The sequence below is a fragment of the Epinephelus lanceolatus genome, chromosome 8 (assembly GCF_041903045.1).
Source record: "Epinephelus lanceolatus isolate andai-2023 chromosome 8, ASM4190304v1, whole genome shotgun sequence".
Taxonomy (NCBI): Eukaryota; Metazoa; Chordata; class Actinopteri; order Perciformes; family Serranidae; genus Epinephelus; species Epinephelus lanceolatus.
In genome coordinates, this window is record NC_135741.1 from 1,897,991 (window position 1) to 1,925,350 (window position 27,360).

At 40.3% G+C, this 27,360-nt stretch overlaps 1 protein-coding gene across 1 annotated transcript; it reads left to right on the forward strand.

Annotated features, from left to right (window-relative positions):
- Positions 1-3,704: 3,704 nt before the first annotated feature.
- srpk3 (SRSF protein kinase 3) lies at positions 3,705-27,135 on the forward strand. Its single transcript, XM_033629846.2, has 17 exons — positions 3,705-4,361; positions 10,385-10,481; positions 12,975-13,852; positions 14,974-15,082; positions 15,170-15,257; positions 15,500-15,587; positions 15,692-15,798; positions 15,892-16,057; positions 16,350-16,375; positions 17,677-17,769; positions 18,272-18,323; positions 18,534-18,752; positions 18,856-18,953; positions 19,056-19,163; positions 25,799-25,868; positions 25,985-26,077; positions 26,164-27,135. Exons 1-17 carry the CDS (start codon positions 4,352-4,354, stop codon positions 26,346-26,348), a joined length of 2,487 nt encoding a protein of 828 aa, XP_033485737.1. The 5' UTR covers positions 3,705-4,351; the 3' UTR covers positions 26,349-27,135.
- Positions 27,136-27,360: the final 225 nt, after the last annotated feature.

Consider the following 27,360-nt stretch of genomic DNA (forward strand, 5'->3'; position numbering starts at 1 on the left):
GATCCTGGAGCCTGTTGTCATCTTTAAATGCTTTTACACTGTTGTCATGTGATGTCATGCGAACGCAGGAAGTTCACTCACACTAAAGTATTTTTACATGACGGTAATTTTTCTTGAATGGAGGATGTGAATACTTGAGTGTCTCTGACTGAAGTATGGCCAGAGACAAGACATAGAGTTCCCACATATAAAATATTTTTTCACCAGTTTCGTCTGATCGTAATGTTAGAAATACAAAACAAAACAAAAGCATTAAATGTAATGAAGGAGTGGATTTTAACCCTCATACAGACTGTGAGATTTGATCAGTCTTATAAGTTTAGTGCGGCTACACTGTGTGACATGGATCTAATAAACTTGGGTACGACATCAGGTTTGATGTTTGCAGACTGTACGATGACAGCGCCTACTGAATCACAGGCTACGAGGTACGATGTCACAGCTTCACATACTGAGTGATGCTGCAGGGTTATTACTCAAAGACAAAGAGCAAGTAGATCAGCTCAGGAAGGACGTAGCCAGCGACCTGGAGAACATCGACAAAACCACGCTTCCTGGCAAGCTGAAGCTCTGGTGCATGCAGTTCGGACTACTTCCACACCTCGTGGCCACTAACCCTTTATGAAGTTCCGATCTCAAAGGTGGAAAAGCTTGAGAGACTGGTCAGCTCATATGCAAGGAAGTGGCTTGGCCTTCCCAGGTGCCTCAGCAGTACTGGGCTCTATGGCAAGGGAGTGTTAGACCTGCCCATTTCCAGTCTATCAGAGGAGTACAAGTGCACCAAAGTATGACTGGAGATGATGCTACAGGATTCAAGTGATCCATTTGTAGCCCAAGCTGCCCCCATCCTGGCTACTGGGAGGAAGTGGACTCCACTGGCTGCAACTGAGCAGGCAAAGGCAGCACAAAAACACAAAGACATCATTGGCTGAATGCAGCATGGGAGGAGTGGTCTTGGTCTTGGGGACAACACACCAGCCTGGAACAAGGCCACTCCGTCCCAGAGATACAAGCTTGTGGTTCAGGAGGTGTGTCGGGAAGAGGAAGCAGGAAGGTGTGCAAAGGCCGTGGCACAGGCAAAGCAAGGGCAGTGGATGACATGGGAAGGAGTGGAGAAGAGGAAGATCTCCTGGCAAGAGCTGTGGGAAATGGAGGCATTCAGGGCAAGCTTTACCATCAGGGCTGTGTGAAGACCCCACATGCCCATTCTGTCCAAATCCAGCAACACTGAAGCACATCTTGGTGGGCTGCAAGACCAGCCTCACCCAAGGCCGTTACACCTGGCGGCACAACCAGGTGTTAAAGTGTCTTGCAGCAGTGTTGGAAATTCGACGGACAAGTGTCAACGCCCTTCCTCCCCCGTCATCCTGCTGGCAGGTAACAACATTTGTCCGGGAGGACGAGGGTCAAGCCAGTCTCGCCACCTCAAGACCAGACACTGGGCAGCTAGGCAGGGCACAGGATTGGAAGCTGCTGGCAGACTTGGGCCAGAAGCTCTGCTTTCCAGCTGAGATCACGTCCACCAACCTGCGACCAGACCTGCTATGGTCAGCCTCGCTCAGGCACGTGTATATCATCGAGCTGACAGTGCCCTGGGAGAGTGCAGTGGAGGAGGCCAACGAGCGCAAGAAGCTGAGGTACGCTGAGTTTGCAGCCGATGTACAACAACAAGGCTGGACAGCGGAGGTACTGGTCAGTAGAAGTCGGCTGCAGAGGGTTCGTAACCACCTCAACATCCAAGCTACTCCAGGAGATGGGAGTGCGAGGGAAGGCCCACAGGCAGGCAATCAAGGACCTCTCCAGAGCCGCTGAAAAGGGGAGTCATTGTCTTTGGATAAAGAGGAAGGACTCCACCTGGGCCCTCAAATAAGTAGATGGCATCTAGGGGATGAACCTGGGACGCTGGGATTCACTGCTGAACCTTCTGGAGGTGTTGTGGGCCAATCAGAGAAACAGCAAGGAAGGAGGGCGCCGACTTGATAACCTAGAGGATGCCATCTCTCACTTGACCATCCCACAGAGTCCAGCAGTGTCTCAAGTGTGCAATAAGGGATATTAACATCTAGTCCTACACAACAGATCTGCTCCAACTGTGGGGGATCATATTAATGACATTATAAGTTAATAAAATGTTGATAAAATGTCAGAAAACAATGTTAATAAAATGTCTGAAAAATATCCCAAAGTTTAGTGGGCACTATAACTGCGATGTGTGTGTGTGTGTGTGTGTGTGTGTTTGTAACTCCGCCTGTACCTGTAACTCCGCCTCCGCCTCATGGTAGGAGCTGGTGGAAGAGCTGTGGCAGCTGCTCTTAAGGATGCTCTGCGTTTTTTGGGGAATGCTTTTGTGATTGGTGGTTGTCAGGGCAGTTGTGGTGAGGCACTGTGAAGGCAGCTTAATGTATATTAAAAGTAGAAAAAAAAGTAAAATCCCAGTGTGAATCAATTTATAGAAAGTGTTTTGGGGGGCACCCAGGATTTAGGAGGATATATTGGCAGATATATTTTATTATACATGTATATATATATATATATATATATATATATATATATATACACACATATATATGCATATATACATATATAGCTGAAGTTGAAACCATTTCACTCAGTGGAAATGAAACTTTGATTTACTTTAATTTCACAGATAAGAAACAATAGCATTTTAAGTCTTGTGTGTGATTTATCCTGGCTTCATATGAGTAGGGAAAATATACACTAGCTGCTAGGCCAATTTATACAATGTAAAATGCCATAGGCTTGTGCTAATAACGTTAGCATGTTGTATTTGTTTAGAAAATGTGTCCAGATAAAGACAAGTGTTTGTCTGTGAATGCTGCGAGTTATAGTGAAGCTGATTTGTGTGTGAAACTGTCTCTATTAAGCCATGTTTAGTGTGTGTTTAATGTGTGTTTAATTAATGTGTGTTTTGAATCAACTAAACTTTACAGCACTTCACAGAAACATCCACTGCTGACTAGTGTTTTGGAGGTGTAACTGCAGACACACCACCGCACAAGTATAAATGCTCACAATGGTGTACGCTATGCATAGAGCTGACATACACGTTTAAATCTGCCTTTACACACTTCATGTTTAAGGGGGTGTAAAAACTTCATAATCCTCAGAATTCTGACTGCTCACTTTTTTATTACCAGCATTTACTTGTAGTTTTACTTTCAATACTTAAATACATTTAATATAATACAATTATTGTTGATAATTAAAATATCAGGTACTTTAAGACTTTACTGAAGTAATATTCTAATATTCACCTCTTGAATATCTATATTTATTCAACATTCAGCGCACATATCTGCACATATTCCTTATTTTTTTTATTTATTTTATATTCTTGTGTTACTCCAGTGATTATATATTTCATTGTAATTAACACACTTACAGCCTCAGAACAGTGATGATATGTATTTTATCTGCAATATTTTCAATATCTTAAGTTCCAGTGTTAAACACTGTAGCATAATATACACATTATTTTTTTTTTATTTCAGTGCACATTTTCATTTCTATTTTGTTTTATTTTATTGCTTTATAATAACATGCTGCTATTTCATACTCTTATTCTTACGTCATCATAATTCTCTGCTCAGATCAGATCAGTTTCATCCTCAGAGATCAGCAAAGTTTTTCGGACTCTGATTCTGTGACCAAACTCATCTCCAGCTCAGATATCTGTTCCTGTACTCAGGTGTATTTTTCAGTTACTTGATCCTCCGCTGGTTTCTGCACATTTCACCTGTAGAAGTGTTCAGTACTTTAACGTGGGGGACACCCACAGACCGGCCCGTGTTTAAAGTCTTCTAGATCCGCCACTGGTCCCAGTTTGGGTCCAGTCTAAGCGTGGCCGTTCACTGCGCATGCGCAAAGACCGGTGTCCGGTGTCGGACTGACAGCAGCTGTTGAGACCATGAACGGTAGGACCGAGGCAGCAGAGAAAACACACCCAGAATAAAAGAGTGGACCCGGTACTGAGCCGGCAGTGCTCCGGTACTACTGAAGGGTACAGATCCGGTGCTGACCCGGGACTGACCGGGCCGGTCTGCAGGAAGATCCGCCGATCTGCAGCTGGAGCTAACGGAGCTAACGGAGCTAAGTGACGGCAGACCGTCAGCTGTTTTCTGACTAACGGACAGGCCACGTTCAGCACGCGTCACCGCACTGAGCCGTTCTGACCCGGGTTAGTTCGTCCGGTCGGACTGTCTGCGGGTCTCAGCGCCGGTTGGTGGGGACGTCCAGCCGCTTCACGGAGGCTAACTACCTGTCAGAGAACCGTCAGCCCGGCCGGGACACAGCGCTCCGACCCGGTTCGGTTTGAGGACCGGGAGCCAGGATGCTGATAGGTAAAGTACTTGTGACCCAGGTCGGTGTCCCGGCACAGCTGTCGGTGTTGTCGGTACAGTTTGTGTCGAATTCAGTGACCGTTAAATCAACACGCTGAACTCCAGAGAGCGAAGCTAACATGCTAAGCTAACTGCCGTTAGCTAACGGTACCAGCCCGTGACACACACAGCACACACATTCTGGTTCCTCTGGCCTTGTGAGGACCCTCATTGACTTAACACAGTGTCTGTCCCCTCACTGTAAGGGACTGTTCCGTACTCATGTGAGGGGGGGAGGTGGTGGGACAAAAGGAGGAGACATGTCATATAATTTTTAAGCACTGGGGAGGGACTCGTGTTTAATTTGGCTCAGGGGAGGGGCACGCACGTTTGAATGTTTTAGTTTGTTTTTACTTTACTGCAGAATTGTAGATGGAACATGCTGCGAGTTTGGACGCCATGTTTTCTTTTAAAAAAGTCAAAAATAAACCATTTATCACAACCAGAAACTGTAAAAATAGAAATTATAGTTAGACTGTAAATTTCCGACTGTCCTTTGACGCATCATGAACACTTTAATCAGGAAAAACCCCATAATCAAATCTGAGCTTCTTCTTCTTTTCCTCTCTCTTCTTTTTAAACGGCAAATTGCAGACGGTGGAGAATTATCGCCACTGTCTCCGCCCACACACAAACCAAACTTACGTCTCAACTTCAGTGCTGATTAAAATGTGCCACTGTAGCCAGGAGCAAGTTAGCTAGCAAGCTAACGTCAGCACACGCATTATTGTTGATAGTATTTCAGACCCAACAAACATTATTAGCCATGTTTCCATCCAAAAGTGATTCAAATCATTGGGAAATGCACATTAAAATACGAATCCTGTGTGTTTACATTAAATGTACGGACTTTGGTGAAAACTACAAACTCGCGCGAGTTTTCCGCAGAACCGGAAAAAAAACAAGTCTCGCATTCTTCTTCTTCTTCTTCTACGTTTTCTGTCGGTTGGCAACCAGCTTGTAAATGCATTACCGCCTTCCCGACCCGGAGTGTGGATATCACCATGGAGAGAGGTGCGCTACGTCAGACTTAATTCGAACATAACTGTTTCCATCCCCTGTTTTGCCAATCAACATTTTTTCGAATCAACCAAAACCCGGCTAAAGCGGGCGTATTTTAGTTTGTGCGAATCAGTGGATTTTATTTCAAATTTTGGCGTTTCCATCATAATTTTCCGATGTGATACTTCTGGATGTGCATTTTTCCATCTAAACTGATGGAAGATACCGATTCTGATCCAATACCAGTGCGTACAATAAAAATGGATGGGCTATGAATTGTTGTATATCTCAACTCCTAGAACTCTGTAAAATATTAAGAAATAAATACATAATAGTAGAATGAATGCCATAACACTTTTTTTATTATTATTATTATCTAGTGTTGACACGGATCAAGACACAGGTTAAAGTGCAGCCACACAATTTGGTAAAAAAGACATTTTAAAGGCTACAGTAGAATGCTTTTTAAACTCCACTCCATTTCCGTTTCATTTGCCTGTAGCGTGCATATGCGTAATGACATGAGGTATTACGTGGTATCGGATTGGTCATAGGCTGTACTCGCCGATACCTCGTTTTAGGCAGTATCAGAGGCATTTCCGATACTGGTATTGGTATTAGGGCTGTAGTCTCCTGGTCGACTAGTCGATTATTTGGTCGCTATGCTCTCGTCCGACCAAATTCTCATTAGTCGAATAGTTGCCATGTTACTTTCATAAGGAGAAAAGTGCTACATCAACAGCTTTCCAGGATTAATCCATTATTTCCTGCGGTGGGGGGACAGGCTAAGTTACCTGTGAAAATGGGGGTGTTTTCAAAACACCCTCGTTGTTGACAGAAAGTTGAATTCGCCCACCCTCACGCTCAGCGTCGCGGTGACGCAGACCTCCTGTCTGTCTCTGTAAGCTGACACCATTTCCCTCAGTGGAAACGAAGCTTGTATTTACTTGTGTATTTCACAGATAAGAAACAATAAATTGTGAAAACAGCAAAGCCTCCACTAAAATAGCATTTTAAGTCGTGTGTGTGATTCATGCTGGCCTTATATGAGCAGAGGAAATTTCCGCTTGTCGCTAGGCTAATTTATACAATCTCAAATGCCATAGGCTGGCGCTAAAACGTTAGCATGTTGTAATTGCTTGGAAAACGTGTTTAGTATCAGACAGTTGTTTTGTCAGTGAATGTTGTGAGTTGTAATGGAGCCACATTGTGTACCATACCTTTGTTACATGTTGCTGTTGTCCCTGGTTTTATATGAGAAGGGGGAAAGATCGCTAGACGCTAGGCTAATTTATACAATGTAAAATGCCATAGACTTGTGCTAATAACGTTAGCATGTTGTATTGGTGGGGGAAATGTGTCCAGATAAAGACAAGTGTTTGTCTGTCAGTTCTGCGATTTATAGTGAAGCCAGTTGTGTCTGAAACTGTCCTTATTAAGCCATGTTTAATGTGTGTTTAATGTGTGTTTAATGTGTGTTTAATGAGAGTTTTGAATCAACTATATAAATAAAGTTTGATTCGAACTAAACTTTACAGCACTTAACACAGTCCTCCACCGCCGACTAGTGTTTTGGAGGTGTAACTGCAGAGTGACACAGACACACCACCGCACAAGTAAAAATAACGTGCAGATTGTTTTTTCTACGACTAATCGATTAGTTGAAGATTATGTGTGACTTTAGTCGACCAAGATTTTCTTTGGTTGACTACAGCCCTAATTGGTATCGGTACAACTCTAGTCCTTAGTGCAAAAAACATGTAGAACTTCCATTTGTAGAACATGGCCATGTTCACTGTAGCCAGCTCTGCTCCTTGTTGTCCTCAGCCGCCATGTCACAAAGAGGGCGACCGCTGAGGGTGAGAAGTTTCCGTCATTTCACAGTCAACGTTTGGACCGTTTTGAGTGCACCAGTAGTACACTGCATTTTGGGGGGGGGGCCATGACAGAAACGTGCAAGAATTGGGGGTAATGTAGTGTTTCATGGACATTTTTATTGGAAACTACAACGCGGAAGTGCGCTCAACGCTCCGCTTATAGTGCGCCCGAGTCTGTGAGCACTTTAAATTAAAACTCTCGGCACACACTGCAACACAACCAAACAGATGCGCAACTCAGAGGATCAGAAGTGTCTCTGACACCAGACTCAGAGCAGCTCTGAGTGCGCTCGTGGCTCGTTGACGGTGTTAGTGTTGCGTTTAAGGCCTCCCCCAAAAAACGGAAAAAAAGCGCTGAAGCTTCGAATTTTTTTCTTCACAATCAAATCCCGTGCCATCGAACGAAGCTTCGAATTTTTTGGGTTAGCCCTAGCATTTTCCTGTACTATTCAGTGTGGACGCGCTTAGTGCACTTGTGTTTAGTACAGAAGGATTAGATTTGAGACACACTGACAGTCCTAACCCTCAAACAGGCTTGTGACAAAGTGAGGACCGGCCCAAATGTCCCCGCTCTTAAAAAATGTTTTTACTCTGTTGCTTTAATACATTTTGTAGTCCTCACTATGTATCACACACTCAGAGACACAGAGACACACGTGCACAGATATGATAGGATGATGTGTTCACTGTCTGCTGGTAAACTGAGCTCTCACTGATCCTCCAGGTGACATTTTATTTCCATGTGAACTCTGATTGTCACTCCTGGCTGGTCGTCTCCGTCACGTCCTGACACGTCCTGGTTGTGTCTAAACTGTTCAGCCCTGTCTGCGGTTCGACAATACCTGATCAAATGATTTTAGTAACTCTGCTAATGAATGTTGGAACATTTTTTAGCATATTTTAATGACAGGGTGGATGACATCAGAATACCTCAGTATATAAATGATGACTTTGTTTTTGACACATAAATAAATAAAGGTTAAGGCTTTTCTGTCTTTGAGCCGACATCTTTGCCCAGTCTAACAAAGGTAGTCATGGCAGCGTGATGTGCAACTTGTTCTTTAGATCCTCTGCCATCTTGGATGGTCAAGGAGCTATGGTCTACCCTAGGTCATTATGTTTTATACATTTTAAACTTATCATTTTCCACTGGTGTTTTCCCAGGTTGTATTAAATCTGCTGTGGTTAAGCCCTAATTAAAGAAGCCTGGCTTGGACGCCAACTCCTTGAAACATTATAGACCTGTCTCCAATCTTGTGTTTTTGTCAGTCTTTGTTCAAGTCTTTGAACAAATTGTCTTAAATCAGATCTTGAAATACTTGACATTAAATGACCTCTTTCTGTCTGCTTTCAGAGTAAATCATTCAACTGAAACGCAAATGTAAATGATTTATTATTGGCTGTAGATTCAGAGTCAGCATCTGTGCTACTGTTGCTTGATCTAAGTGCGACATTTGACACAGTGGATCATTCTATTTTATTGGACAGACTTGAAAATGACTTTGACATCTCAGGTCAGGTGCTCCTTTGGTTGAGATCTTACTTGTCAGACAGATCTCAACGTGTCTTATATAATAACACATTCTCCGAAATGCATGCCATTAGTCATGGGGTTCCACAGGGGTCTGTACTTGGTCCACTGCTATTTTCTCTGTACTTGGCACCCTTGGGTCAGGTTTTACGTTCATTTGGGATCTCTTTTCATTGTTTTGCCAACGATTTACAGTTGTATGCCTAATATCCTGCAAAATGGTTCCGAGATAACTAAACTTGAGACCTGTGTAGCTGCAGTTAGGGGATGGTCATCTAGAAATTTCCTGTTACTTAACTAGACTAAGACAGGTCCTGCAAAATTAAGGCATTTCTATGAACGTATTACTTTGTCTCTGGATGATTTTGTGATTCATTGCAGTGACAGAGTTAAGAGTCTTGGTGTGCTCTTGGATCAGACCCTCTCGTTTGATTTTCATATAAAGGACCAGAATGGCCTTTTTTCACATATGGAACATTACCAAGATTCGACCTATCCTTTCATTTAAGGATGCTGAGATCCTTATTCATGCTTTTGCCACATCAAGGCTAGATTATTGCAATGTCCTTCTGTCAGGTTTGCCTAAGAAGAGTTTTCGGGGTCTTCAGATGGTACAGAACGCAGCAGCTTGTGTTTTGACCGGAGCGGATAAATATGAGCATATTACTCCCGTGTTGGCCTCGCTCCGCTGGCTTCAGGCAGAGGTTAGAGCAGACTTTAAAGTGCTTTTGCTTACTTATAAAATTGTAAATGGCATTGCACCACAGTACTCGTGTTTAAACCATACACACTTGCATGTGAACTGCGCTCCCAGGGGACTCATCTTCTGAGTGTCCCGTAGAAAGACGGTTGGTGAGCGTGCTTTTACATTTTGTGCACCAAGCTTGTGGAACAGTCTACCTATTGGTATTAGGCAGGTATGTTCAGTTGATATTTTTAAAGCAAAGCTGAAGACCCATTTGTTCACTGTTGTGTATAAGTCTTGATTTGTCTGTTTATTGTTGACCATCATTGTTTTATTTTGTTATACTGTTTTTAGTAGCCTTCCCGTTTTTAATGATGCACAGCTGTACATGTATGTACATGTAAGGCTTTACAAATAGGGAGAGGCGTGTTTGTGGGACAGGATGTGTCCAAGGACTGTTGGAAATTTGAAAATACTACAATAATTTCTGTTTTTGCAGTTTCTGGCTGTGATACATGGTGTCATTTGGGCATGTTTTCTTTAAAAATCAGCAGTAAAATAAATACAAAATAAAACCATTTAAATCTGTGCGCCCCTCCCCTTAGCCAAAATGAAAAACATAAGTCCCTCAAAATATTTAACATGCCTGCTTCTTTTCACACCACCCCTCCCCCTTCATAAATAACAAACAGTCCTTTAGGGGTTCACATGTTCCAACCATAGACCATAATATATTTCTATAGTTTAAGCAGGTGTTAAATTTGAAGCTTTTGAATCAGAGTTTGGTGTACGGTATTAATGGAGGTTAATGGAGGTTGGTGTGTGACTGAACCTTGAGTTGTGGAGGTGTGACTAAATGTAGCGCTGACTCTGATGTTCCTCCTCTCAGCAGCAGTCGGTGCAGGAACTGGAAATGCTGCCACCACCGGCAAGAAACACCGGCGGAGAGGCAAAAAACACCGGAGAGTCCGAACAGACGAGAATCGGTAAGATTGTGTGCATTTACTTTGAGTTTGAGCTCCACCTACGAGCTGAGCACACAGGTGTAGTTAATCAGACTGATGTCAGCAGACAACCACATCACCAGAGCTGACAAAGCATTATCTTGAAGTGTGTGAATCACCACAGACCTGTGGATAAAACTAAATCAAAGAAGTTAAGCACTGCTAAACAGGTGGAAGCTGACTACAGACCTGCATTTTAAGTCCTGTGTGTGATTTATCCTGACTTCACATGAGTAAAGAAAAACTCTGCTAATTGCTAGGCTAATTTATATGTTGTAAAATACCATAGGCTTGTGCTAATAACATTGGCATGTTGTATTTGTGGGGAAAACGTGTCCAGAGTTCAGTGTTTTGTCTGTGAATCTTGTGACTTATAATGAAGCTGATTTGTGTACTTGTATGAAATTGTCGCTATTAAGCCAAAAGGCGGCTGCGGCTCAGGAAGGACAACAGGTCGTCCGCAAGCCTAAGTGACAACTCTCTGTACTTCTGATCTGTAACGTTGACAGGAAGTGACCACCATGAGACGGTGTATCATCTCTAGTCAACTCAGACGAGCTCAGACCGGCCAGTTCACTCTGCTGACACTTTTCTCTATGACGTTCTAAAAACATCATCTCGTCAAGAATCTTTGGTCTGAACTGTGATCTCATCAGTGATGAAAGTCAGCAGTTAAAATATTGTCACTCAGCAGAAGTGTTTTCTGACCTAAACAACAAAGAGGAATCATCTACTGACAGTCACCTCTTCAAACACTCAGACTTAAGGGTTCTGCTCTGTGGTTCAGACGATGGTCAAATCTACCAGATATAAACTCTCACTGCTCAGCTCGTCTTCAACCACAACACTTTCTTCTTCTTTTCTTTTTCTTCATTATATTTGAACTTGTGTACGTCATGTTTTTGCCTCTTCACTCCTGTGTTTATTTGTTTTTATTATGTGTGTTTATGTGTGTGGGATTTTTATATTCTGTGTGTCACTGCTGCTGCCGCCGAACTGGGGACAAATGAAGGTCATGAACTCAAACAAAGCAACCGCACATTTTACACGGTAATTCAAAACCTGGATCATGACTGTGCATCGCTGAAGGGAAGTGGGGGACTCTTCATCATAACTGATGAATGTAGCGTATAAACCTGAACAGACCTTGTGGATCCATTTAAACTGTTGAACACAGTTCGACGCACAAGGAGGTCTGCACAGGAAAAAGATGCGTGATACAGAAGATACCACATATATATCTGTGTCTTAGTTGCTAGGCTAACAATTCCCCCTTGCTTCCAGTCCTTGTGCTAAGCTAGGCTAACAGGCTAGGCTAAGCTAGGCTAACAGTTGCCCCGTGCTTCCAGTCTTTGTGCTAAGCTAACGGGTGGCCTACTGACAGAAACAGGTTTGGTGCTCCGTCTGCAGAGACTCGGCTCCAATAATAGAACCAGAGACTGAATCGTGATCCCACAACACGTGCGCACACACACACACACACACACACACACACACACACAGAGTCTATTTTAGTACGCCGAACCTCAACAATGTCCATGACTCAGAGAAGTCATGGAGAGGGGAGCAGCTGTGTGTGACGCAGATATATGATCCGTCTGACTCTGTGTATGTGATTAGAATGACATCATCATCCAATGTTTCCAGGCCGAAAACATCCTCCCTGTACATGTACAGGTATCGTATCTGATTCATGGCCGCACGATTAATTGAATTTTAATTAAAAAAAAACACGATTCCCAAAATTAAATAAACCTGATCGGCTACAATATCGATGTTTAAAATGATCCGCTCATAGAAAACTTAGCTGCACATCAAAGCAAGTGCTTTCTAAACTAAGAGCAGCCAGCAGTCCAAAGACATGCAGGTTAATTGGTGACTCTAAATTGTCCATAGGTGTGAATGTGAGTGTGAATGGTTGTCTGTCTCTATGTGTCAGTCCTGTGATAGTCTGGTGACCTGTCCAGGGTGAACCCTGCCTCTCACCCAGTGTCAGCTGGGATAGGCTCCACCCCCTGTGACCCCCAACAGGATAAGCAGTTAGATGAATGAATGAAGATGAATGCACAAAGGCGGAGGAGAAGAATAACAACACTTACGTTAGCTCACTGAATCCCAAACCTTGTTTAGAGTCAACTCGGACATCCATAGTAACACCGCCATTTAGGGTTGGGTTAACGCGATCAGATAATCTGTCTGACGTCAACATCGAAAGCGTTTTCATTCTTTGTGAATGTCCATGCTGGTGGTTGTCTTCAGTTTTTCACATCTTCAGTCTCAAGATGTTCATAGTTTAGACCTGTTCACATGAAAAGTGACAGAAAGAAAAGTTCAAACCCCGCCCACTTTCTCATCACCACACAGCTGACCAACCACAGTGCGTGGTGGCTGTGATGTCACATTTTTCAGACAAGCACTAGTTTGAGGCCCTTCCTGTGGAGCCGTGGTGTAATACGTTGTTTTCCTCTGTTTCAGGCCTGATGACTTCTGTAATCTTCAGAGTCCAGATACCAACAGCAGCCTTGACCCGACACCCCAGCAGAGTCACTCCCAACCTGCCCAGCCCCGCCCCCAAAGTGCTCCAGATACAACCACATCACCACAGAACACGCCAACATGTACTGAAGATCTCCATGAGCCCATCACAGCGCCCCCACAGACCCCCCCACCCACCGCCGCCACCCCGCCGCCTCCCCAACCTGTCTCACCACCTCCCCAGACACCCCCTCCCCCTCTGGATCCAACAGACACACCTGTAGCACACCTGGAACCTCCTGCGAGTCTAAACACCTCCCTGACATCCCCAGTGACGCCTGAGATATTCAGCCAATCCCCTCCTGCCACGTCTCAAAGTCCTGAGCACAGTCCTAGCCACTCACCGCCCCCTGTCAACCAAAATATTACCCAGAATTCCTCCAGATCACCTCACAGAACTCAGAGTCCGCCTGATGGCCGAACAGATGCTTTCAAATTGCCTCCAGCGTCACCACACATTATTACCCACAATGCCTCAGAATCACCATCAGTTTCTGCCCAGCAGCCTACCAAAGCTCCTCCCACACCTCCATTAAGCCCCTCCCACCCTGACCCCTTCCTGCTGAACTCAGTGACCTTCACCTCCAGCGTCTCCTCCCACCTATACTCCCCCAGCTCCTCGTCCACCTCCTTCCTCCGTTCCTTTGACACCCTCGGCCCCCACACCGGTCTGCCTCCCATGATGTCATCAGCCACCCCACATATGACCACACCCCCTTTGACTCTAAGTCCACCCCCTCCTGAGTTAACTCCACCTCCTGTCCAGCTGCTGGGCTCTGACGATGAGGAGCAGGAAGACCCGTCAGATTACTGCAAAGGTGAGAGTTTATTTCCTGATTCAGCGAAGAGAACCGAAATGACTGACGATGATTCGTCCTCTGATTTTCTGACGCAGTGAAAACATGAATAATAAAGGAATCAAACAGCTCCACCTGCTGCATTATGTATTTACAGTCAATTAAAAATAAATGACGATAAAGGATTGATAAACTTGGCTGATATTTGATCCAACCAATGTCTGTCTCCTGTCTGGGTCCAGGCTGCGCTGACAGCAGACTGAGTACGGTTCTCCTCCGTCAGCTTCAGAATCAACTAGGGGTGGGAATCACCATATGATATTATCACAATACTTAGATCACAATACATTACTGCGATATGCTGAGTATTTTGATAAAATATATTGTGATTTATTACCTTTTTTTCCAACTGCAGTATGCACGCAATCAGCACACACTACTATACCAATGAAATTTCCTCCTCAGGGGCCGGGGGTAACATGCATCCTGGGTGATCAGTCTGACAGTGGAAAGCCCCAAGTGTGAATGCACCCATTGCATCCTCAATGTGTCTTGAGATCTGATCACTCAGACCAGATTCAGAGATGGTCTGTGCTGCATGTGGCTGCGTTCTGTCAGCAGTGTGTGAGCTAATGTTTCCTGGGCCACACTGAAGGAATGCCTGCTCAGGTGACATCATCTGTATAGGCAGAAGTATGAGCTCATTCGTGTACCAACAGCAAACCACAACCCCTCCTCCTTTCGTTAGGTCTCTGTCTGTCCGTCCCATCTGAAGTCTCTGTCCGTTCGTCCCATCTGAAAGCTGACGATGGTCCTGTTTGTGTCTGGAGTATTTCCAGCCTTTGTCTTCTTCTTTTGCTGCATTAAATTTCCAGCAGACCAATCTCTGCAGGTGGAAATGATGCTCGTGTTAATTTGTATAAAGAGCAGGAAAAGAGATCTGATCACAAGTTGTTACTCGACATGCGTTATGATGGCAGGTGTAAAGAGACAGGCTCAGAGCTGTCCACTTGTGATCAGATCACCCAGGAGGCCTGACGATACCAGGTGTAAACAGGACCAGAGAAATGACCCAACACAGAGGCTCTCGTCACTGTGTCCGTGCTGAGTCTCCAGTTTGTTTCGTTCTGTTTGTGTTCCAGGTGGTTACTACCCCGTGAAGATCGGTGATCTGTTTAACGGGAGGTACCACGTGGTCAGGAAACTGGGCTGGGGACATTTTTCTACAGTGTGGCTCTGCTGGGACCTGCAGTAAGACACACACGCACACACACATTTATCATTGTAATTCTGAGGTCTTTGCATCGATTCTGTCACGTCGTGAATCTGTGTGTTTAGGAAGAAGCGCTTTGTGGCGTTGAAGGTGGTGAAGAGCGCTCCACATTACACTGAGACGGCTCTGGACGAGATCAAACTGCTGAGATGTGTGAGTACACACACACACACACACACACGCACAGGTTATATCTGCAGCAGAGACTCTACAGCTGCAAGGAAATTATGATTTGGATGAGAAGTGATAGTGAGTGATAATCATGAAAGGCTGGTCATGACATTAAAGTCTGTGCAGTCTGTGCTGCGTCCATTCCTCGTTACTCCCACAGTAACATGATGATTTTGGAACACAGCGTTCTGCAGTACACAGGTGACAAGTGTTTCTGTGTACAGGTGAGAGACAGTGACCCCTCTGACCCCTACAGAGAAACCATCGTCCAGCTGATTGATGACTTCAAGATATCAGGAGTCAACGGAGTGCGTATCCTTCCTCATCACCTGTACCTGTCTACCTGTCTGTATACTCACCTGTACCTGTATACCTGCCTGTCTTCATCAGTCAGTAGTTTCCTCAGCTTTTCTCAGATGTCTGTATGGTTCTGGAAGTTTTGGGTCATCAGCTGTTAAAATGGATCATTAAGTCGAACTACATGGGACTTCCTCTGGTGTGTGTCAAGACCATCATCAGACAGGTAACACACACACCTACAATGTGCACACAATGACTCAGGACATGACATCAGTGACACGTTGACCTGTTGAGTGACTCGGCTGTGTGGCTGCAGGTGCTGCAGGGGCTGGACTACCTCCACACCAAGTGTAAGATCATCCACACCGACATCAAACCAGAGAACATCTTGTTGGACGTAGATGAGGTTTACATCAGGAGACTGGCAGCTGAGGCAACCTTCTGGCAGAGAGCTGGAGCCCCGCCCCCTTCTGGGTCATCAGGTGAGGAGCAGCCACGTGATTGGTCAGAATGGCAGTTTAATGTTTCTCCACTGGAGTCAAACAGCAGTGTTACTGGGAGCTGTGGTTTCCACTTTGTTCAGACACACAGCAACTTTCTGTCTGTCTGTCTGTCTGTCTGTCTGCTCGTTAAGCTGTCTCCTTCTTTTCTCTTTCCACATAGTTCTGACCTGTCTGTCTGTCTGTCTGTCTGTTTCCATCTTTACTTCCTGTTTCTGATGTTATCTTCCTGTCTCTTCTCTCCCTGTCTGTCTGCCTCCACGTGTCCCTCTAGTTAGCATGGCTCCCAGGGATCTACAGGTAAGTGTCCAGGTGTGATGCCTGCTATGTTCTCATTGGTCACGGCCATGTCAGAGTGAGAACTTGTCTCTGGTGTTGACCTGCCGGAAATAGCTTCCTGCTAATAAAACCTGATCAAACAATCCAGCTTGTTGAATGTAAAAACAGGAAGTGAGACACACACACACACTATCCTGTGGTGGTTTTTGCTATACTGTGAAAGAGATTCTCAGAGAGCTATTACTGTAAATTTTGTAAGGAATTATTTTAAATTAGAATAAATTCAGAGCAAAATTAAAACTAAATATATTACTTTGGCTGGCCCGACACACAGACGGCAGGAGGAGCGGCTGCTGCAGCACGATAATATATTACACCAAAAGATCAATATACAGATTAAAAGAGCCAGTAACGCTGAAGCTTTTCAAGACTATGGTCGTCAATAGTTCAGCGCCGTGGCCTGTTTTCTACTGGAGAGATTAACAGGCTTAAAGCTCCACACATCCGTGGGAAAAGCCTTTATTAAAAGGTTGATCTGATTCAAATGAAAATCGATTTGAATTAGATGAATTGATTATTTTCAGCCAGCCCTACCTACTGTGTCCTGTGATGGTGGCGTCCAAGGCCGCAGTGGTCTAAGAGTTTCACGTTATGATAAGCCTCTCCGAAAATATCTCGGTTTCACGGTATCACAGTTATTATTATCATCAGTTGAAATGAGCCTAAAGGAATGAAAACAAAATTATTTTTGGTTGAACAAACGTTTTATTTCTATGATTGAAACTTAAACCATTGTTTTAAAATGGAAGTTAGTGTAAAAAGTCTCCCCGTTGATAATAAATTGGAAGAAAAAAATATATGAATATATGTGTATATATAAATTGAAAATACATAAAATTGAGATTTTCCGTCCAGTTGCATTTTTTTTCATATCGTAGATAAACAAATGTAACGGTACAATAACTGTCAACTTTTATATCACAGTATACCTTAAAACCGGTATATCGCTGCGACCCCAGTGGTGTCACCAGTTTGATTTCAGTAGGACACACACACACACACACACACACACACACACACCCACAGTTTCCTGTGATGGTGATGTCACTGGTTTGATTCCAGTTTGGGACATTTGTTGCATGTTTCCATGAAATAAAAACAAATAGTGTTTTCACCAGTGTGTAGTGTAGGTAACACAGAGTGTGTGTGTGTTAGAGCACATTCACATCGGTGTGTAGAAACTTCACTGTGTTCTGCTGTCTCTCTCTCATTCTGTGCGTGTGTGTGTGTGTGTATTGTTGTGTATACACGTGTGTGTGTAGGTCGGTAAGCTGTCTAAGAACAAGAAGAAGAAGTTGAAGAGGAAAGCCAAGCGTCAGCAGAGACTGTTGGAGGAGAGACTGGTGGATATACAGGTACTGTAACACTGATGATGTCATGTGATCAGGTGGTGAGTGGGGCATCATGAGCTGAGACGTTAAAGTGAACAGAGCGTAGTGAGAATGAAACAGTGAACATTTATTATTTTTCTTTCTTTGTGTATTTTATTTTATTATTTATTTTATTTGAATGATCAAATGTGAGCACTGTGAGTATGTTTCACTACAACTGCTATTAACAAGCAGCCAATCAGATTAAAACAGGAAGTGATAAAATGAGAGGTGTCACAGTACACAGCATTCACAGTTCAGTTCCTGTCTTGGTTTTGGGGTCATACTTAAGGAAGTCAGATACCAGAATATTTTCAATAAGACAGAATGAATAATAAAAAATAAAACGTTGAGGTGACGCCGTCAGAAATGAAATGTTTGAATGTGCTGATCTGAATGATTCAGGACGAGTACACATATTGTTACGCCCCTGACAAATTCATCCCTTCAAAGTAAAGGTTTCATTTCCTTCTGTCTGTGTGTTCAGAGGATGGAGGAGGAGGACGGTGTGATCCAACCTGACGACACTGACAGCAACTGTGAGTACACACTCTTACACACAATGTTACACACACTGTTGCGTAGATAATACAACATCATCAATGAATTAATGCCTTTATTGTCATTGCATGTTCGTATACAACATTTACTTTGATAGAATATTTTTTACCCACTGTCAGGTTTGTGTGTGTGTGTGTGTGTGTGTGTGTTAAGTTAAATAAACTGTAAATGCACTCCTTTCCTCTCAGGCTCTCTGGTTGTCAACGGCAACACTTCCTGCTCCACAGCCAACAGCAAAGCAAGCCCAGAGTCCACCTGCTCCTGGTTGGAGGACAGGTGTAATGGCCACGCCCCTGGACGGTTCTCCAGCCCCGCCTCAGGCCTATCAGGCTTCTCAGGCTCTGTGATGTCAGCGACATCCGAGTCAGCACTTTCTACTCAGTCAGGATACTCGAGTGGAAGAGACGGTGAGAGCACACACACATACAGATTAACTGTAGGCAGCAGTATTGATCCATAATTAATGATAATGTAATAAACGTGATTTCATGTGTTGTTTGTGTGTTTCAGTGTTCAGTGCGTCAGATTTTATCCTCAGTCCTCTGGATCCTCAGAATGCCCACAAACTCAGAGTGAAGATCGCTGACCTGGGAAATGCATGCTGGGTGGTGAGACATCTTCATCTTCTCCTCGTCCTCTCTGTAGTGTCAGTATGAACATTGGACCAATCAGATGGCTCCTCTCTGTCTCCCTGTGTGTGTCTCATCCAGCACAAACACTTCACAGAGGACATTCAGACCCGACAGTACCGAGCTCTGGAGGTTCTGATTGGAGCAGAGTATGGGCCGCCTGCTGACATCTGGAGCACCGCCTGCATGGTACACACACTCACGCACACACTGAAACTCACTATGAAACCCACACTTGCAGACATGACTCCCCTCACACATGATAAATGCTGTCAGAGACTTCTTTAGTGTGGAAAGAAGTTTGGGAGTTGAGTGTAAATTAAAGGGTAAAAAAAAGTAAAAGTGTATTTTAATTTTTTTCTAAAAGTGATGGCTAACATGAACGAGCCTCAGCCTGACATGTCACTATGTCACAAATTTTTCATAAAAATTTCATATCAAAGTCAAAGTAGAGCATAACAATTTTCAATAAAACGTGATGTCGTATATATATCATAAAATTTAATTTAAAAAGTTCATTGAAAACTCATAGTACAGTATATATAAAATATTTTATTTAAAAAAAAAAGTATTAAAAAGTCTTAGTTCAGTATGTGAAAAAATCTTCAGAAAATTTCATTAAAGAATTCATAGCATTGTAGGTTGTAAAAAAAGTCTAAGTTTTGAAACAAATGTGATTCAAGTGTCATATATTGGTTGTCATAAAAATTCAATCGAAAAGTTAGTTTAGTAAGGTATTGTATTTTATTGCAGGAAAAAAAATCCTTAAAAAAGCCATGGTATACTATTTTATAAAAAAATAAAAATAAAATTATAGTATGTCGAAAAAAGTCATATTATACTATGTCAAAAAAAGTCATAGTATAGTATGTCGAAAAACTGCAAAAAAAAGTCATAGTATGTCAAAAAAAAGTCATATTATAGTATGTCGAAAAAACTGCAAAAAAGTCATAGTATAGTACGTCGAAAACAGTCATAGTATAATATGTCGAAAAAAATTACAGTATAGTATGTCGAAAAAACTGCAAATAAAGTCATAGTATGGTATGTCAAAAAAAGTCATATTATAGTATGTTGAAAAACTGCAAAAAAAGTCATAGTATAGTATGTCGAAAAAAGTCATAGTATAGTATGTCAAAAAAGTCATCATATAGTATGTTGAAAAAACTCGATGAAAAGTCATAGTATGGTATGTCAAAAAAAGTCATAGTATAGTATGTCGAAAAAAGTCGTATAGTATGTCGAATAAACTGCAAATAAAGTCATAGTATAGTATGTCAAAAAAAAGTCATATTATAGTATGTTGAAAAACTGCAAAAAAAAAGTCATAGTATTGTATGTCGAAAAAAGTCGTAGTATAGTATGTCGAAAAAACTGCTAAAAAAGTCATAGTATAGTATAACGAAAAAACTGCTTAAGAAGTCATAGTATAGTATGTCGAAAAAAGTCATATTATAGTATGTCAAAAAAACTGCTTAAAAAGTCATTATCGTATGTCCAAAATAGCCATAGTATAGTATGTAGAAAAAACTGCTTAAAAAGTCATATTAAAGTATGTCAAAAAACTGCTCAAAAAGTCATAGTATAGCATGTCAAAAAAAGTCATAGTAGACTATGTCGAAAAAACTGCTAAAAAAAGTCATAGTATAGCATGTTGAAAAAAGTCATAGTGTACTATGTCGAAAAAACTGCTAAAAAAAAAAGTCATAGTATAGTATGTCGAAAAAGTCATCGTATAGTATGTCGAAAAAACTGCTTAAAAAGTCATTGTATAGTATGTGGAAAAAAGTCATAGTATAGTATGTCGAAAAAAGTCATAATATAGTATGTTGAAAAAAGTCATAGTATAATATGTCGAAAAAAGTCATAATATAGTATGTTGAAAAAAGTCATAGTATAGTATGTTGAAAAATGTCATAGTATAGCATGTCAAAAAACTGCTAAAAAAGTCATAGTATAGTATGTTGAAAAAAGTCATAGTATAGTATGTCGAAAAAAGTCATAGTATAGTATGTTGAAAACATTGCTTAAAAAGTCATAGTAGTATGTCGAAAAAAGTCATAATATAGTATGTTGAAAAAAGTCATAGTATAGTATGTTGAAAAATGTCATAGTATAGCATGTCGAAAAACTGCTAAAAAAGTCATAGTCTAGCATGTCGAAAAAAGTCATAGTATAGTATGTCGAAAAAAGTCATAATATAGTATGTTGAAAAAAGTCATAGTATAATATGTCGAAAAAAGTCATAATATAGTATGTTGAAAAAAGTCATAGTATAGTATGTTGAAAAATGTCATAGTATAGCATGTCAAAAAACTGCTAAAAAAGTCATAGTATAGTATGTTGAAAAAAGTCATAGTATAGTATGTCGAAAAAAGTCATAGTATAGTATGTTGAAAACATTGCTTAAAAAGTCATAGTAGTATGTCGAAAAAAGTCATAATATAGTATGTTGAAAAAAGTCATAGTATAGTATGTTGAAAAATGTCATAGTATAGCATGTCGAAAAACTGCTAAAAAAGTCATAGTCTAGCATGTCGAAAAAAGTCATAGTATAGTATGTCGAAAAAAGTCATAATATAGTATGTTGAAAAAAGTCATAGTATAGTATGTTGAAAAATGTCATAGTATAGTATGTTGAAAACATTGCTTAAAAAGTCACAGTATAGTATGTTGAAAAAAGTCATAGTATAGTATGTTGAAAACATTGCTTAAAAAGTCACAGTATAGCATGTCGAAAAAAGTCATAGTATAGTATGTCAAAAAAACGGCTTAAAAAGTCATAGTATAGTATGTCGAAAAAAGTCATAGTATAGCATGTCGAAAAAAGTCATAGTATAGTATGTCAAAAAAAGGCTTAAAAAGTCACAGTATATTATGTCGAAAAAAGTCATAGTGTAGTATGTCGAAAAAACTGCTTAAAAAGTCATAGTAAAGCATTTCAAAAAGTCATAGTCTAGAATGTCGAAAAAAAAAACTGCTTAAAAAGTCATAGTACAGCGTGTCGAAAAAAGTCATTGTATAGTATGTTGAAAAAGTCATAGTATAGTATGTCGAAAAAAGTCATAGTATAATATGTCGAAAAAGTCATAGTATAGTATGTCGAAAAAAGTCATAGTATAGTATGTCGAAAAAGTCATAGTATGTCGAAAAAAGTCATAGTATAGTGTGTCGAAAAAAGTCATATTATAGTATGTCAATAAGTCATATTATAGTATGTCAAAAAAACTGCTAAAAAAGTCATAGTATAGTATGTCAAAAAAAAACTGCTTAAAAAGTCACAGTATAGTATGTCGAATGAAGTTATAGTGTAGTACGTCGAAAAAACTGCTTATAAAGTCACAGTATAGTATGTCGAATAAAGTCATAGTGTAGTACGTCGAAAAAACTGCTTAAAAAGTCATAGTATAGCATGTTGAAAAAAGTCATAGTATAGTATGTCGAAAAACTGCAAATAAAGTCATAGTATAGTATGTCAAAAAACTGCTAAAAAAAGTCATAGTATAGCATGTCGAAAAAAGTCATAGCATGTCAAAAAACTGCTTAAAAAGTCAGTATAGTATGTCAAAAAACTGCTAAAAGAAAAGTCATAGTATAGCATGTCGAAAAAAGTCATAGTATAGCATGTCGAAAAACTGCTTAAAAAAAGTCATAGTCTAGCATGTCGAAAAAAAGTCATGGTATAATATCTCGAAAAAATGGAAAAAAAAAGTCATAGTATAGTATGTCGAAAAAAAGTCATAGTATAGCATGTCGAAGAAAGTCATAGTATAGTATGTTGAAAAAAGTCATAGTATAGCATGTCGATGAAAGTCATAGTATAGTATGTTGAAAAAAGTCATAGTATAGCATGTCGAAGAAAGTCATAGTATAGCATGTCGAAGAAAGTCATAGTATAGTATGTTGAAAACATTGCTTAAAAAGTCATAGCATGTCAAACAACTGCTTAAAAAGTCAGTATAGTATGTCAAAAAACTGCTAAAAGAAAAGTCATAGTATAGCGTTTCGAAGAAAGTCATAGTATAGTATGTCGAAAAAGTCATAATATAGCATGTCGAAGAAAGTCATAGTATAGTACGTCGAAAAAAGTCATAGCATGTCAAAAAACTGCTTAAAAAGTCAGTATAGTATGTCAAAAAACTGCTAAAAGAAAAGTCATAGTATAGCATGTCGAAGAAAGTCATAGTATAGTATGTTGAAAAAAGTCATAGTATAGCATGTCGAAGAAAGTCATAGTATAGTATGTTGAAAACATTGCTTAAAAAGTCATAGTATGTCAAAAAACTGCTAAAAGAAAAGTCATAGTATAGCATGTCGAAAAAAGTCATAGTATAGCATGTCGAAAAAAGTCATGGTATAATATCTCGAAAAAATGAAAGAAAAAAAAAGTCATAGTATAGCATGTCGAAAAACTGCTTAAAAAAAGTCAGTCTAGCATGTCGAAAAAAAGTCATGGTATAATATCTCGAAAGAATGAAAAAAAAAAAAAGTCATAGAATAATATGTCGAAAAAAGTCATAATATAGCATGTTGAAGAAAGTCATAGTATAGTATGTTGAAAACATTGCTTAAAAAGTCATAGTATGTCAAAAAAACTGCTAAAAGAAAAGTCATAGTATAGCATGTCGAAAAAAGTCATAGTATAGCATGTCGAAAAAAAGTCATGGTATAATATCTCGAAAAAATGAAAAAAAAAAAGTCATAGTATAGTATGTCGAAAAAAAGTCATAGTATAGTATGTCGAAGAAAGTCATAGTATAGTACGTCGAAAAAAGTCATAGTATAGTATGTCCAAGAAAGTCTTAATAGTTTGTCAAAAAAATTCTTAAAAAGTCGTCTTATAGTATGTCGAACAAAGTCATACTATAGTTTGTCAAAAAAAAGCTTAAAAAGTCATATTATACTATTTCGAAAAAAGTCATCATATAGTATGTTGAAAACATTGCTTAAAAAGTCATAGTATGGTATGTCGAACAAAGTCATAATATAGTTTGTCAAAAAAATGCTTAAAAAGTTGTATTGTAGTATGTCGAAAAAAGTCATAGTATAGTATGTTGAAAAAATTGCTTAAAAAATCATAGTTATAGTATGTCAAAAAAAGTCATAATATAATTTGTCAAAAAAAGTCATAGTGTAGTATGTCGAAAACAGTCATAGTATAGTGTGTCAAAAATGTCATAGTATAGTGTGTCGAAAAAAGTCATAGTATAGTATGTCGAAAAAACTGCACAAAAAAAGTCATAGTATAGTGTGTCGAAAAAAGTCATAGTGTAGTATGTCGACAAAAGTCATATTATAGTATGTCGAAAAAAGTCATAGTATAGTATGTTGAAAAAGTCACAGTATAGTGTGTCGAAAAAGTCACAGTATAGTATGTCAAAAAAAGTCATAGTATAGTGTGTCGAAAAAGTCATATTATAGTATGTCGAAAAAAGTCATAGTATAGTATGTTGAAAAAACTGCACAAAAAAAGTCATATTATAGTATGTCGAAAAAAGTCATAGTATAGTATGTTGAAAAAGTCACAGTATAGTGTGTCGAAAAAGTCACAGTATAGTATGTCGAAAAAAGTCATAGTATAGTGTGTCGAAAAAAGTCAGTGTAGTATGTCGAAAACAGTCATAGTATAGTGTGTCGAAAATGTCATAGTATAGTATGTCGAAAAAACGGCACAAAAAAAGTCATAGTGTAGTATGTCGAAAACAGTCACAGTATAGTGTGTCGAAAAAGTCACAGTATAGTATGTCGAAAAAAGTCATAGTATAGTGTGTCGAAAAAAGTCAGTGTAGTATGTCGAAAACAGTCATAGTATAGTGTGTCGAAAATGTCATAGTATAGTGTGTCGAAAAAAGTCATAGTATAGTATGTCGAAAAAACGGCACAAAAAAAGTCATAGTGTAGTATGTCGAAAACAGTCATAGTATAGTGTGTCGAACATGTCATAGTATAGTATGTCGAAAAAAGTCATAGTATAGTGTGTCGAAAATGTCATAGTATAGTGTGTCGAAAACAGTCATAGTATAGTATGTCGAAAAAACGGCACAAAAAAAGTCATAGTATAGTATGTCGAAAAAAGTCATAGTATCGTATGTCAAAAAAACGGCACAAAAAAGTCATAGTGTAGTATGTCGAAAAAACTGCTAAAAAAGTCACAGTATAGTATGTCGAAAAAAAGTCATAGTATAGTATGTCGCAAAAGTCAACGTATAGTATGTCGCAAAAGTCATAGTATAGCATGTCGAAAAAACTGCTAAAAAGTCATAGTATAGTATGTCGAAACAAGTCATAGTATAGCATGTCAAAAAAACTGCTAAAAAGTCATAGTATAGTATGTCGAAAAAAAGTCATAGTATAGTATGTCGAAATAAACTGCTAAAAAGTCATAGTATAGTATGTCGAAATAAACTGCTAAAAAGTCATAGTATAGTATGTCGAAAAAACTGCTAAAAAAAGTCATAGTATAGTATGTCGAAAAAAGTCATAGTATAGTATATCAAAATAAACTGCTAAAAAGTCATAGTATAGTATGTCGAAATAAACTGCTAAAAAATCATAGTATAGTATGTCGAAAAAAAGTCATAGTATAGTATATCAAAATAAACTGCTAAAAAGTCATAGTATAGTATGTCGAAATAAACTGCTAAAAAGTCATAGTATAGTATGTCGAAAAAACTGCTAAAAAAGTCATAGTATAGTATGTCGAAATAAACTGCTAAAAAGTCACGGTATAGTGTGTCAGATTTTTCATAAAAGACGTAAAAAAATCAGTAATCCTATAGCATGTTGTAAAAACTGTATTGATCATTGATGTAATGATGTTTCAGGCGTTCGAGTTGGCGACAGGAGATTATCTGTTTGAACCTCATTCAGGAGAAGACTACACCAGAGACGAAGGTACTACACATCATAACACACAGCATACTACACACACCACTGCCGTCTGACAGCACAGACACACTGCTGCAGGGTATCAGAGAGGAACTCAGTGTGCGTTTGTTCTCTGTGTTCAGATCACATCGCTCACGTCATCGAGCTGCTCGGACCGATTCCTCTGCCCTTTGCTTTGTCTGGAAGGTACTCGAGAGAGTACTTCAACAGGAGAGGTAAGACAGGCTGTGTGTCCATCTGTCTGTCTGCTCTTCTCTCCCTCTCTGTGTACCTGTATCACCTGTCTGTGTACCTGTCTCAGGTGAGCTGCGTCACATCTCCAGCCTGAAGCCGTGGGGTCTGTTCGAGGTGCTGTTGGAGAAGTACGAGTGGCCGCTGGATCAGGCGGCTCAGTTCAGTGACTTCCTGTTGACCATGTTGGAGCTGCAGCCTGACCGCAGAGCGACGGCAGCGCAGTGTCTGCAGCACGCATGGCTGCACACATAAACACACACAGATGTACACACTTAGAAACACACATCATGTTGAGGAGTGTTAGATTTCTCTGCGTTGACTTCATGTTGGAAATTATCATCTCGACTGATTCTGTCTGAATCAGAAGGTTTTCTGAGTACGATCAGTGCTGCGTGTCGCAGTGACAGCCCTGCTGCCGTCTGCTCTGTCTGTCTAATGATTATCAATAATCAAAGAACTCTGTCCACACAAACACGTCTGTCCGACACATTCACACATACGTGTTCTCTGTAAAATGTCATGTTGGTCGGTCTGGATTCAGCACCCAGCAGTCAGAGGTTCAGTCGAGCTGTAATTTCCCTCCAAACTCTTCTCAAACTGTTTCTGTTGTAACTGCTGATTTATTTCTGATAATTATCTTCACTGATTTTTGTTTCTCTGTTGTTTCTTTCTTTGTGTTTGTTTCTGTGATTTTTTGTTTGTTTTTTACAGATTTTCTGTTTTTACAGATTCTGTTGACTTTTGCCGAGTTTCTATTTAACAGACTGTTTCCTCACTTCCTGCTTCACTTCCTGTCCCTTACTGATAATTGATCAGAGACTTCTAAGACTCCTGAACCTCCTTGATGATGATGATGATGATGATGATGATGAGTTTTGGTTTAGACGAGCACACTGTGGCTTTCTGACAGCAGCCAACCCTCTCACTGACTCTGATGACATTATTGATCGTATTGACAGTATTGATCTCTGTAGCTCAAAGTGAACTCTGACCTCTCACCTGTTTCTATGTTCATATAATAAATAGTGCCTTGAAATGACCCTTGACCCCGCCCCCCCTCCCTGTCACAATGACATCACCCGATGTGAAGAGGTTTTTTTTTTTTTTTTTACATGTGTCCGTTTGTGTGGCATGTTTTCTCTTCGGTGAAAATAAAGATGAATGAAAGTTTGTCTGTGGCGTTATTAAACATAGTATAATAGGTTTTGTTTAAAGAGTCATAATATAGTATGTTTTATGTAAGAATTTTATAAAATGTCAAATC